Source organism: Phyllobates terribilis, unplaced genomic scaffold (genome assembly GCF_046119375.1).
Source record: "Phyllobates terribilis strain yellow unplaced genomic scaffold, ASM4611937v1 Scaffold_8__6_contigs__length_399053987, whole genome shotgun sequence".
Classification (NCBI taxonomy): Eukaryota; Metazoa; Chordata; class Amphibia; order Anura; family Dendrobatidae; genus Phyllobates; species Phyllobates terribilis.
The window spans coordinates 159,238,606-159,252,587 of NW_027362768.1; the positions used below are offsets into that span (position 1 = coordinate 159,238,606).

A 13,982-nucleotide genomic window follows, 5' to 3' on the forward strand; every position below is an offset into this window, starting at 1 on the left:
CTGTCCCTCAAGGTTACCAGAGAAGAAGACAGCCAACAGCTAATGCTCCAAGCATGTACAAAGAAACATAGAAGTATCACCAGCAATTGCTTGGAGCAAACTGAGAGTTTTTAACTCCCATGCAAGGGTGTGTCAATCAGCAGCAGGAGGGAGGTCGCCGCTGGGTCTTAAAGGAAGAAGGATTAAGAAGGTGTCTGCAATGCCAAGCGCAGTGACCTTCCACAGCCAGATTCAGAGCGACTGTCTATTACCTCTGACACATCCGTGACTACTGCTCGAACTTCTTCAAGTTAGATGTTTTCCTCTGGTTAACAACAATCTTCAAGTCTGACCCCAGATTCTCAGTTGGATTAAGGTCTGGGCTTTGACTCAGCCACTCCAAAAAATGTACACGTTTCCCCTTAAACCACTCAAGTGTTGCTTTAACAGTATGCTTTGTGTCGTTGTCTTGTTGGAAGGTGAACTTCCATCCCAGTCTCAAATCACTGCCAGACTAAAATTGCTCAAGAATATCCCTGTATTTCGCACCATCCATCTTCTCCTCGACTCGGACCATTTTCCCTGCTGCCGAAAAACATCCCCACAGCCAGATGCTGCCACCACCATGTTTCACTGTGGGGATGGTGTTCTTGGGGTGAGGAGCTATGTTGGTTTGGCACCAGACATAGCATTTACATTGGTGGCCAAAAAGTTCAATCTTGGTCTTATTGACCACAGCACCTTCCTCCATACATTTGGGGAGTCTCCCACATGTCTTTGCGCAAACTCAAAACGAGCCTTACAATTTTTGTGTGTAAGAAAAGGTCTTTTCTGCCCACTCTTACATAAAGGCCACCTCTATGGCATGTATGGCTTATTGTTGTCGTATGGACAGATACTCCAGTCTCTGCTTGGGAACTCTGCAGCTCCTTCACGGTTCCCTTTGGTCTCTGTGCTGCCTCTCTGATTAATGCTGTCCTTGCCCGGGCTGAGAGTTTTGGTGGGCGCCCTCTCTTGGCAGGTTTGTTGTGGTACCATGTTCTTTTCATTTAATGATAATGGATTTGATGGTGCTCCGATGGGGTCATCAGAGATTGGGATATTTTTTTTTATAACCCAACACTGACTTGTACTTCTCAACAACATTGCCCCTGACTTGTTTGGAGATCTCCTTTGTCTTCATGGTGTTGTTTGGAGATCTCCTTGGACTTCATGGTGTTGTTTGGAGATCTCCTTGGTCTTCATGGTGTTGATTGAAGATCTCATTGGTCTTCATGGTGTTGTTTGGAGATCTCCTTGGTCTTCATGGTGTTGTTTAATTAGTGGTTTTGCAGCCTCTGTGGCCTTCCAGAAAAGGTAAAGTGTATATACAGACAGACCATGTGACACTTAGATTGTACACAGGTGGACTTCCTTTCTGTAAGCATGGGACTTATGATGATAATTGCTTGCACCAGAAATTTTTAGAGGTTTCATCGAAAAGGGGTGAATACATATGCACATGCCAATTTTTAGTTATTTGATCAGATAAATATAATTTTTCTATATTTTTCTCACTTCACTTAACCAATTTAGACTATTTAGACAAAACTCAAGATAAAAACATAATAAGCAAATATCCTGCAGTAAATAAACAAACAGCAATAGTTCATAAAAGTAACATAGGGTACTATGTCACGGTGACCCTATTCGGGATGGTCCTACCCTCTAGTAATAAAAACCTTACCATTTGTCAAGTGAAGCACATGTGGATAAGGGCTGAGATGGACTGAGACCCGACTAATGGACAGGCAGCCATGGGAAACTACAAGAATGTAATGTCCAGCTCAAAGAAAAGGGAGGCCACATCTTTATTTGTATAGAGTGGGAAAAAAAACTGAAAAAAAACAAAAACCTAAAGAGATGAACTGGAATACAAGTTGGTATGCATGTTGCATGTAGGCGCATGTTCACACCAGCAACTAAACAGACAAAGCCCAAGATAAAAACATAATAAGCCAATAACCCTGCAGTAAATAAATAAATAACAAAAGTGCCTAAAAATAAAATAATGCTGATGCATCACACACAAATCGGATTGCAGAAATATTTAAACACAGGGTGTAATGTAACAAAAAGCCAAGGGAGTGAATACTTTCGCAAGATGCGGTACTACACCCTCTATACTACACTCACTATATATTACACCTTCTCTATGCTACACTATCTATATACTACATCAGTGGTCCTCAACCTTTTTTTACGCTGAGAGCCACATTCAGCTCTGAGAGATGGTTGTGAGCCACAATCTATGAAAAGAAATTGTAGAAGCCATATTGCGACCAATCATGGATAGCTGGACATTAAAGGTTATTCTGGGGGGAATCTACTATTCTTTACTCAGCTATATTCAGTTGTAAAACTTGGTTCAGTGCTGTCCGCAAATTTAGAAAAGTGTGAGATCTGTCACTCTCCGCAAGGAGAAACATTACCCCTTGGATCCCAGTCTGAAGCCTCTCACTCAGCCAAACCAGATCTCACACTTTGCACTGATGAGGGGCAGTACCCCGAAACACAGTGTCTGCAAATTTAGATTTTGGTTTTGTCTTTAATTCTAAGTCATGTGACAAGGCTCGTTAGAGAGTCTAAAGAGACAATTTGCATGCTTAAAGGAGTTGTCCACTACTTTTTAAGAGTCCCTCGATGTATTAACCCTGTGATTATAAGACGTTTTGTAAATACCTTCCGTTGCAGATAATGCCTGTGAGCGGCACTATCCTTGGCTGCTCACAGGCATCACGTGACCCCCGGCTGAAGCCGGCTCTGGCATCCGCTGATGTCATGTCAAGTTCCGGCTGCAGCCGGGCGTGACATCAGTGCTGCGTTCCACGATGGCTGCTGGACTGTGGGCGAGGTTACCCTGAGCGTCACACCCAGCATCCACTGCGAGCTTTCCCTCTCCTCATTCATTGGGAAAGTGCGTGGTGGATGCTGGGTGTGACGCGCGGTGTAACCCCGCCCAAAGCCCAGCATCCACCGCAGGGACCGCGTCACTGATGTCACGCCTCACTTGACGTGACATCAGCGGGTGGTCACATGATGCCTGTGAGCGCCCAAGGATAGCGCCGCTCACAGGCAATAAATACTACCAAAGGTAATTACACAAAGTCTTATAATCACAGGGTTAATACATTGGGGCAATCTTAAAAAGTAGTGGACAACTCTAAATTAAGACACCTGTATATCATGGTCCCACCATGAGTTTTAGGACTGACCGCTGGACTCCTGACCCGAATTAAACAGCCACATAGGCACAGTATATAAGACTCTTAAGTTCAGGTTAAAAAAACTGCAGTTAGTCCTTAAATGGCGGTTTCAGACTGTGATATATGGATGTCTGGGGCCTTTTGCCGATTTCAGCCATCTGTGCTTTACAGTCCGAGCACGGACCATGATGTACGGAGCAACCGCGGGTCTCCTGAACTCGACAGTCTCATAGGGATATAGATACCTCCCAACTATGGGAGATAAGAAAGAGGGTCACATACTGCGACGTCGCAATTTTTATTTTATGCCAAGTCAGTAACCTCACCCTCAACATCCTTTATATTGATCCTAGTGAAGCCCATTTGTGTTCCCACACAGTATGGTACCCTTTTCTTGGCCCCCACTGTGCCCCCCATACAGTATGATGCCCCTCCAAACACAGTATGATGTCCCCACAGTGTACACACAGATCTGTTACCTTGACGTGTCCTGCTCCTCGTTTCCGCTGCCTAGCTATTGGATCTCTCCGCCACGGTTCAGTCTATGCAGAGACTGAATATCCTGCCAGGACCTATGGGTGATGTGAGAATGTCACGTGACAACAACAAACAACAACAAAACATTCATATTGCACTTTTTTTTTATTGGGCTCAAAGCACCAATGGGTCCTGGCCGAATCTCCAGTCACTGAATGGTGGAGGAGAGATCTGATGGTTCCCTGCTCCACCGTTATATTCAGTAGTAACTGTCCTGAGATGACAGATAAAGCTGAAGTCGGGACATAGCCCCTACATCCAGTGATACAAATCCCCAAATTCAGGATAGTACCTCTGTATCAGGGGTAGTTAGGTGGTGTGGTTCTGGTAAGTCTGGGTCAGGAGACCTGTTGCCGGTCTGTGCTTCGCATTCTGTACTCGGACTGTGATACATGGACGTCTGAATTCTGCCCTACTGTTAATGCCCTACATCGATTACACCCTGCCGTCTGATACATACATAATTCTAGAATTTCTCACAAAGAAGTGACATATAGATATTAATATCTCCCATCGGATCACTAATTCTTAGTTCTGCTATTCTTAAAGGGGTTGTCCACTTTCAGTAAAGTGGTTCCCAAAGTGTGTAAAATACATATCAAACTCATCAGGTACTCGCCCCACCATGGTCCAGTGCCGGCTTCCGCCCCTGCTGCAGTCCTGGGATTGTGACAAGAAGGGTGATGTGACGTCAACAGCGCGCGTCACTGCTCTAACCAGTAACTGAGCTCTGCGTCACGTGCCGTCCACCTCTGCACAAACACTGAGCTCAGGGACTGGCTAGAGATGTGACAAGCTGATGTGACGTTATTGTCTAGTCATAACACTGGGACCGCAGCGGAACGGCTCAGAGGTTTACAGATCCATTCACATATCTGTGAGAATCACAGCATGAGATCTGTGAGACTTAGAGCATGTCTATTTCTGATCCGATTTTGAAGACATACTCAATGGGTCTGTGTGCGGTCCGAGAAAAAATCAGGCAGCACACCGACACGGCACACGGATACAGGAATGTAGGCTTATTATGTATAGCACAGTCCCATAATATATAGTATACGCTCTTATTATAAACAGCTCCGTCCTTAATTACATAGTTTCCTCTTTTATTATATATAACACCGTCCCTTATTACGTTGCATCCTCTCTACTGTAGTTATAAATGGGGCCATTCCTTATTATACAGCGTCCTCTGTTGTTATGTGGAGCGCCATCCATTATTACATAGTATCATGTCTTGTCATGTACTGCACCATCGTTAATTACATAGTTTCTTTTATTATATATAACACCGTCCTTTATTAAGTACCATTCTCTCTAGCTATATATGGGGTTGTCCCTTATTATATTGCGTCCTCTGTTGTTATGTGGAGCGCCATCCATTATTACATAGTATCGTCTCTGGTCATGTACAGCGCTGTCCCTTACATAGTGTATTCTCATTCTTTTTGTTTTTTTCTTTTTGTCTCTCTTGTTAGATATATAATGACTGCTGATGGGGCAGCCGGTGACCAGAAGTCCAGTCCTTCAGCTCCTCCATCAGAAAAGAAGCTTTCCCATGCTCCATCAGCCGTCATTGCATTATATATCTAACAAGAGAGGACGGTATGTAATAAAAAAACAGGGTGTTATAAATAACAAAAATAACTACACCCTCTATATACAGTATTATACCCTCTATATACAAAACTCTATATATACTACACCCCATACTGTACCCTGTAGACACCGTACACCCTGTATAACTTCCCCTCTCAAAACTCGACACCTGTTTACTGTACATCTATATTGATGGACATGAAGCCCATACTTCCCAAACCTCCTGGATCAAGTGGGAGTTAGTCATGAATTTTTGGAGCTGTCTGGGTTAATCTGCCTGTAATCAACACACATCCTCATTGTACCATCTTTCTTTCTAAAGAGAACTAATGGAGCTGCCCAGGGGTTACAACTATCTCTGATCACCCCAGCCTCCTTCATCTCCCGTAACATTCCTTTGGCACATTGATAGTGAGCTGGAGGTACAGGCCGGTACCTCTCTTTAATAGGCGGATGATCTCCTGTGGGGATATGATGTTGGACCCCTTTTACCTGCCCAAAATTTAGTGGGTGTTTGCTGAAGACTCGCTCATATTCTTGGACCACCCAGTATACTCCATGCTTTTGGTGCAAAGGGGTGGAGTCAGTGCCCACGTGTAGCTTCTGACACCAATCCTCCATCTGCCCCTTGGAGCCATTATCCTCTGCCTGTTTGGATGGAGGCAAGGGTTCCACTGTCTTTATTGCATTGTTACTGACAGTGAACAGCTTAGCAAGGGTAGCATACCGAGGTAAATGGACCTCTTTCTCCCCACAATTCAGGATGCATATAGGTACTCTCCCCTTGCAGACATCGATCTCCCCCCTGGCCATCAAGATGGTGGGCCTACTATCAGAGTACACGGGTTCTAGCCTGATAATCTTGACCCCTGAGACCAATTGCTGCCCGACACCATATTATCATTTCACTCCTAGGGGGCATTGCAATGGGGAATGGATCACTCATTCTGACACTGCCGACTTCTCCACCAGACAGCTCTACCTGTTGTCTCTGCATCAGGGCTCTGATCTCCTTCTCCAGAACTCGCTGCTGACTGGAACTGGCGGTCTCCGCGACCTGTTGTAACAAAACAATAATTTCCCCAAGACAATTCTCTATCACATTGGTGCCTAAGGTTATCATAGGATGACTTTCTCGGCGATCAATATCAACAATAAACATTCCTTGTGATGGCAATTCTACTCGGCTGACTTTTATGGTCACCTCTTTATACCCCTCCTGAGGCAAGGGCTGACCATTGCTGGAATAGATACTAAGATGTTCATCTGGACTGCGGGTAATGTCTGAATCAGTCCAATATTGTTTATAAAGGATATAAGGCATCGTGGTCACCTGGGAACCAGTGTCCAGTAACGTGTTCATTGGGATGCCATCAAGCACGACAGGTAGGACCGGTCGTCCTCCCACGTACTTGTCTCGCCAGCTTTGTGGGCCTGGTCGCCTTACTCCTGGGGGTTGGCCCTCTGCCCCAGGTGTTGCTCGTTTTAAATTACAGAAGCTTGCGTAGTGTCCCGCCTTTTGACAGCGGAGGCAGATGGGTTGTCCATCCTCGTCGTAGCGATCGCTGTTCCTCCCTCTGATTGGTGGAATCCTTCTCTGCCATCGCCACGGGACGTCATCTGCACTGGAAGCCAGCTGGATCCTTTCCTTTGGAGACACTTACATGGCCTGCACAGTTTTGGTTAGTGTAGCCATACTTTTGGTCAGCTCCTGGACCCAAAGGTGTAGGTCAGCAGACGGATCATTATCTAGGGTCTGCGCGTCTGCCTCCACAGGTGCTGGGGAAAAGGACGCCGCCTCCTGGTGGTATGTGATAGCTGGGCGCCGGAGGGATGCAGTGCCACCAGGGGTTGGTTCTCGTAACACCCGGATGGCTCAGTCTTTAAATTGCGCAAAGTCCAGATTAGGGTTTTGCAGAGTCATAATGCGCAGCTGTGTCCGGTGGGCGTTAGACAGGAGCCCCTCGATAAACTGCTCAGTTAGCAATCTGTCCTCGTCTTGCACACTGTCGGGGTCCACCTGTTTAATGGCCCGCAGCGCCTCCTGCAGATTTAGAGCATAGTCCCGTACACTGTCCTGCACCCTTTGTTTGCACTCGTAGAACTTCATCTTAATTTCTGCTGCGGTGCGGGTGTCAAAAGTATCTTTCAACCGGGCCAGTATTTCTTTACCAGTGCCTTTGTCCCTGCTCGGCCAGGACTTCACCTCTCTCTGGGCTGCACCGATTAGCTGGCCTATGAGGATGCTGACTTTTTGCTCCTCAGACAGGGGGTACACTTTAAACAAACTGCGCAGCCTCTCCTCAAAGTCGTTTAGGGTGTGCAACTCCCCTGAGTACTCGGGCAACCACGCGGCCCCTGATATATACGGCATTGATAACGGCATGACAGTGGCGGCGGCCGCGCCTGTGGCTGAATCCTCTCCCCTAGTGAACCTCAGCCAGGTCCTGGGTGTCTGCTGACGTACCAATATGCTGCTCTGCAGGCGGGAGAGATCGCTTACCCGGCGGTTCCGGATCGGGGCCTCTTGCTTCCCCTCGGCAGACGGCAAATGACGTGATGACACAGTTCAGTCAAGTCTATGGCACACAGTACCCGGTTATACTGGGCTTCGTTAATCCTGTTTATGACGCCAAGTTGACGCGCCCCCTGGGCCGTGGGGTACTCGGTGCCGGGCCGGTCGATGCTGGGGGATGTAACAGTGGCAGTGACCCTGTCTGTGACCCAGGGCGGTCAATAAAAGGGGATTACAGTTTTTATAGTTTAATGTTCGTGACGCCACCTGTGGTATGCGGCTATATGGGGCCGCCGCTGCTGTGCAGATCCTCTGGAGCTAATGGTGACGCAGCAGAGTTGGGACAGCTCTCCACAGGCAGAACTTTAGCTCCAGGGCAGGAAATGGTGATGTTATAGATGTTGCTGTGCAGTGTAGTGCACGGGATGGCGCAGATAATAACCAGTCTTTAGTACATGTTGCAGATCATCCGCAACTTAATGGCGGTTTCCTCTTATCTTTACTTGCGGTGGTTAGGCAGACCGGGACACGGGTACTAGCTGGTAGTAGAGGTCCGGGCGGCCTGGAAGCAAGTTGGGAATCCACCTCGCCAGGTGAAGTTTGAGGCCTTCCCTTTGCGCTAATCTCTTTGGCCCTGCTGCTTATAGCTGTGCTGTGGTCCTCGTCCCTGAGTAAAATGTCTTTGTGCTCACCCGTATGGCAGGCAGCTCGGGCCTTCCTGGAGTGTTGCTCCTACATGGCGGTGCTGGGCCCTATCGTGCTGCTGAGCCTCCGGGCGTCTGATGGGGCTAGGAGACCTGCAGTCTCCTGCCTTCCGGTTTCTGCTGCTGGGTCTTCAGTGACCCACAACCTCAGACTCCGGTGTCTGGTTCTTCTACGCTCCTCTCTGGGGTGAACTGCTGTGCAGCTCCACTCTCCAGGTCTTTCCTCTTCGCTGTCCTGTCTTCAACTCCTCTCACTAACTCTCACTAACCCCGCCTCCAGATTCCAGTTGCTAAGGGGAGGAGCTCCCCTTGCTGGTCTGGAGCCAGGAAAGTGTTGCATGCTAGTATACCTGACTAGGGAACCCCTGCTTGCTTCCAGGCATGGCATCACCTCTTGTGAGGGAGGCAATGCCACTGTGGCAACTGGACCCCTGGGGTGCCACAGGAGCATCATACTATGTGTATGGAGCTATGGGAGCATCATACTATGTGTGGGGGCTTTGGTGGCTTTATATTGTGTATGAGCAGCTATGGGGTATTTATGTTGTTTGGTGAAACAGTGGAGGCATCTTTGTGTGTGGGAATTGTGGGGGGCGTAGTACTATGTGGGAGCATCATACTGTGTGGAGACCATGAAAGTGGTATCATGTTGTGCGTGAACACTGATGGCCTTTACTAGGAGTCATATTTCTATGTGGGCACATATACAAGACTGGGTGAGGGTTGGGAAATGGCTTAGCACATAGTAAAAGCTGCCACAGTGCGCTGCACAGTATGTGTCCCGGTTTCCTAACTTTCAAACTTTGGACGTATGAAAGTAAATTACATTATTTGTCACATTGACTCATATCAACCTCCACAACAAAATCCCTCATTGCTAAAATGTCCTTCATTGATTAGTTTTCTCAGCAGGTAAAGCATTACAAAAAAATTACAGAAAGTACAAAGTCTCCAGCTATTTTGGAGGGAGAGCTATAGATGGACCCCTGTTATTTCTCACATGTGCACTTTTACATATAAAAAGCCTGTAAATATAGCTTTCATTGTCATTCTTATGCAACTTTCTAATAAACTTGTGATTCATCATTTTTAAGATGTCTGCTTGCTGTAGATGAACCAGACTTTTTTTTTGTCTGATGAGGAGGTTGAAATGGCTGATAACAGGGAATAATAGATTGCCATCACCTATCCTACAGTTATCGTCTCGCCCTAGCCTGAAATGGCTGATAACAGGTAGAAATAGACTACATTCACCGGTCCTATATTCAATGTATCTCCTGCCTGAAATAGCTGATAACAGGGAGCAATAGACTGCACTCATCTGTCCTACATTTAATATTTGGCGGCATTAAACGAACGCTGATCGGCAACTTGTCTGCGGTTCTGCACCTGTTTAATAGCTGGTTTACAAAGGAAGACGGCTCTAAATGATCTGTAATAGATCTGTAATAGATCGTTCAGTGTTCTCGGCAGCACAACTCCTCTATACACAGAACAATGTGCTCCCGAGAAAGAGATTATTTCACTCAATTAATGAGCATTTTGCTGGTTCGTCAGGTAAATGGCAGCATGTTGCCAATACTCGTGCAGTGTAAATGGACCTCACATGACTGAAATGGCTGATACTAGAGATAAATGAATCCTAGGACATGTCATCCTTTACCATTCACCTGGGTGATACTTGTAGATTTGCACCTGACCACTGATCTTTAAAGGCAATCTATCACAAGGTTTTTGGCCCCTAATCTGAGAGCAGCATGAAGTAGGAGCAGAGACTCTGATTCCAACGATATATCACTTATTGTGCTGCTTGCTGCACTTTTGCTAAAATCCCTGTTTTCTCTGCTGAAGATGTAGAAGTGCTCAAATACTGAGTTCTGTATAACTCTGCCCATACCTCTGATTGGCAGCTTCCTGTCTACACTGTGCATAGGCAGAAAGTTGCCAATCAGTGCTGTGGGCGGGATTATACAGAGCTCATAAATATAGAGAACTACATGGTAGCAAGTTTACTAGTGATTTTTATCAAAGCTACTGCAAGCTGCCCAGTAAGTGACATATAGCTGGAATCAGGGTCTCTGTCCCTATATTATGCTGCTTTCAGATTAGGGGGCAAAAACCTGCTGACATGTCTAGACTGTTGGAAGGGTTGAGTATTAGGTGCAGTTTCTAATATTGCCACTAGGTGTCACTAAGCACCAAGAGTCACTGAGACACTAATTTCACCTTCATGTGACAAAGTTTTATAACTTCTGAATTTACCACTTTGGATTCCTCTATAAGTGTCTGATATAAGGGAACTATACATGTATGCAGGTTGTGTAGTGAAATCTGGCAGTGGATCCGCTGTAACTGTAATGTTATGACTCTGTCCCACCCTGCGCCATGAAGGGGCCACAAAACTATGTAACCTGCGCCTGAAATACTACCTAGATTGACAGGTATTGGAGTAGATAGCACTTCATAATAATGATTACAGCAAGAATCTCTCCATTATTGCTGTAATCATCCTCTCAATGTGCTGACTTTGAAGAAGGAGAGCTGCAGTGTAAAGTATAATGGACAGTGCAGCAGATGCAGCCTCTGATGAGATATGAGATTGGATTTAGTGTATATCAGACTCTGGGAAGAGTCAGACGACCGTATATCTCGGACGAGGATCGCAACACAATGCTCGGACTGGCCAACGGCTCTCCGGACCCGAGCATAGAAATACATACTGTCATACTCGGGTTGGGTCAGTCCGAGCATTGTGTTGCAATCCTCGTCTGAGTTATACGGCCGTCTGACTCTTCCCTTAAAGTCATAATGCAGTTAAGTTAAAGTCACCAATCACACCAAATGAAGCCCAGCTACAGTGTAAAGCATGGGGGACAACATAGTGTAGGACTTTGATGGGATAGGGAGAATGTTAGGATTAAGAGGAAAGTGGCTTCACTCTGCTCCAAAAAATCCTGAACCGATATTTGTCACAACTGAGGGACTGTTACAATTGCATCCAACTTCGACATTATCTAAGAGGTAACTATAGCATGCAGCACAAATCTCTCTCCAGTCCTTTGCTGCAGGGCATCAGTCCAGGCATAATGTAGTTCAGCCTGTGGACCTCACAGAGGATGATCTAGACTGCTGTAACAAACCCTCAGCTGTGAGAAGTACGAGGTCAAGATTAGTTTCCAGCATCGGGTGACCTGGCTTCTCCTATCCACAGCCAGATCAGGGTCACATTGAAGCTCCAGACATGGGGAGATTTTGGATTATTTGACCCTGACTATTATGGCTACTTTCACCCCCAGCTAACCTGGCTTCCACCGACATCATGTTCCTGGTGTGCTGCGTGCCTTTCACCGCAACGCTCTACCCTCTGCCCAGCTGGGTGTTTGGAGACTTCATGTGCAAGTTTGTGGCGTACCTGCAGCAGGTGAGTTTTGCAGAGGGGTGATGTCTCCATATCAGATATTTGATATCATCAAGAAAGAATGAAGTCATTCTCTAAATGTTATATTTTCATTCTCAGATTCAACATTTTGTATGATATATGTTTGCAGTCTTCCGAGCTTCATTTTTTTTTTCAATATTTTATTTAGATTTTATATGATGAAATTATCCTGCCTGCAGCCACCACTAGAGGGAGCTCTCTGTATATGAATTTATACAGCGCATGTTGATAAATAATAAAGCTTTAGGGCTTGTTCACATGCTGCATTTTTTTGCGTATTTTTTTTTTTATGGCTATGGAAAAGCAAATAAAAGTAAATCGATATGTTGTGTGTACCCCAAAATAGTGCCATTGAAAAATCTGAAAAACGTAAAAACAAATTAACAAAGAGTGTTTGGTACCATTTATTTGGCGAATCACTACACTTGATAAATTCCCGGGCATGTCAAGTGTATTGCGGAGCAGAGACCTGACGAGTCTGTGCGCTGCAGTACACGCTGATGGCCAATCAGATGTCCTCCTCTGGCGCCTGTAAAGCCAGATCTGTCACTCAAGGAAAAGAACAGAGGAGATATAAGGAAAACAAGTAGGTGGGAAGGACTGTTTGGCCACATCAAGGGTGCATCAAGAGCCTGTGCTTGGTTTGAACAGTCATTTTGTGCTCACAAACTCCCTTTAAAGGGGAACTATACTTTAAACTAACTTTTTAGGATAAGCTGCCTGTGTATATGGGAGATTTTCACCAGTTTAAGGGGTTGTCTCAACTGCTTAATGGGTAAAAATTGCAAAGTGCTTGTAAAAACAAGCAACTTTGCAATTTACCTCCTATGGATTTTTAGTTTTATAGTTTACTGCTCATTGCTTAGGTTATCGGCCAATTCTGTAGTCTTCCATGCACTCCTGCACTCCTCCATTGCTGCAAAACTCAATATTCAGCAGTGCAAGCAGGAAGCCGGGAGACAGAGCAGCGGTATGCCTTTAAAGAAAGAAGATTAGACAAAGCTATAATTTGCAATTAACTTTGAGCTAGTGGGATGAGACTAGCTGCTATAATGTCTCCCGTACACAGCACACAAAGAGGGATTCCTGCTCTTCATTGCTTAATTATAGCAGGCTAAGAGAAGCAACAGCCACAGCATGGAGGATATTATACAGCAGCACTGAGCAGTGTAGCTGTGAATGCTGCTTTGGGGTGAGGTAGAACAGTGGTCCCCAACCTTTTTTGCACCAGGGACCGGCTTGAAGCAAGATCATTTTTCCATGGCCCAGCAAGGAGGGGGTGGGGTGGGCGGGGCTTTGGTCATATGGGGGCGGGGTAATGGAGGGATTTGGAGTTTAGTGCATACTTATCATATAGTGTAGACCAGGTCCCCGCCAGGAGCTATGCCAGGAGCCCCACATAATGTGCTGTGCCAGGAGCTGCATCACTGAGGCCCCATCACGCCCTGCAGCAGGACAGGGCAGCTGTCCTGACAGCTGCTGTTCAGCTGCATTTACTTCATCCCAGGGGCGGACACAGACTGTAGTGGGCCCCTGTGCAAGAAATTTTTGGGGGCCCCCCCCGCCCTTCATAAGGCAACAAAGTTATGTAAACATAACCCCCCCATGTGCATCTCTCACCCCCCCATGTGCAGCTCACCCCCGTGCATCTCTCATCCCCCTCCGTGCATCTCTCATCCCCCTCCGTGCATCTCTCATCCCCCTCCGTGCATCTCTCATCCACCCCCCGTGCATCTCTCATCCCCCTCCGTGCATCTCTCATCCACCCCCCGTGCATCTCTCATCCCCCTCCGTGCATCTCTCATCCCCCTCCGTGCATCTCTCATCCCCCTCCGTGCATCTCTCATCCACCCCCCGTGCATCTCTCATCCCCTCCGTGCATCTCTCATCCCCTCCGTGCATCTCTCATCCCCCCCGTGCATCTCTCACCCCCCCGTGCATCTCTCATCCACCCCCCGTGCATC

At 46.6% G+C, this 13,982-nt stretch overlaps 1 protein-coding gene across 1 annotated transcript in view; it reads left to right on the top strand.

Moving 5' to 3' along the window:
* The window catches only part of LOC141156449 (G-protein coupled receptor 54-like), a 37,094-nt gene that overhangs the window by 11,301 nt on the left and 11,811 nt on the right, over positions 1–13,982 (top strand). The window contains exon 2 of the mRNA XM_073642646.1: positions 11,876–12,000. Coding sequence (XP_073498747.1) covers positions 11,876–12,000 — 125 coding nt within the window. The remainder of the gene's footprint in view (positions 1–11,875; positions 12,001–13,982) is intronic.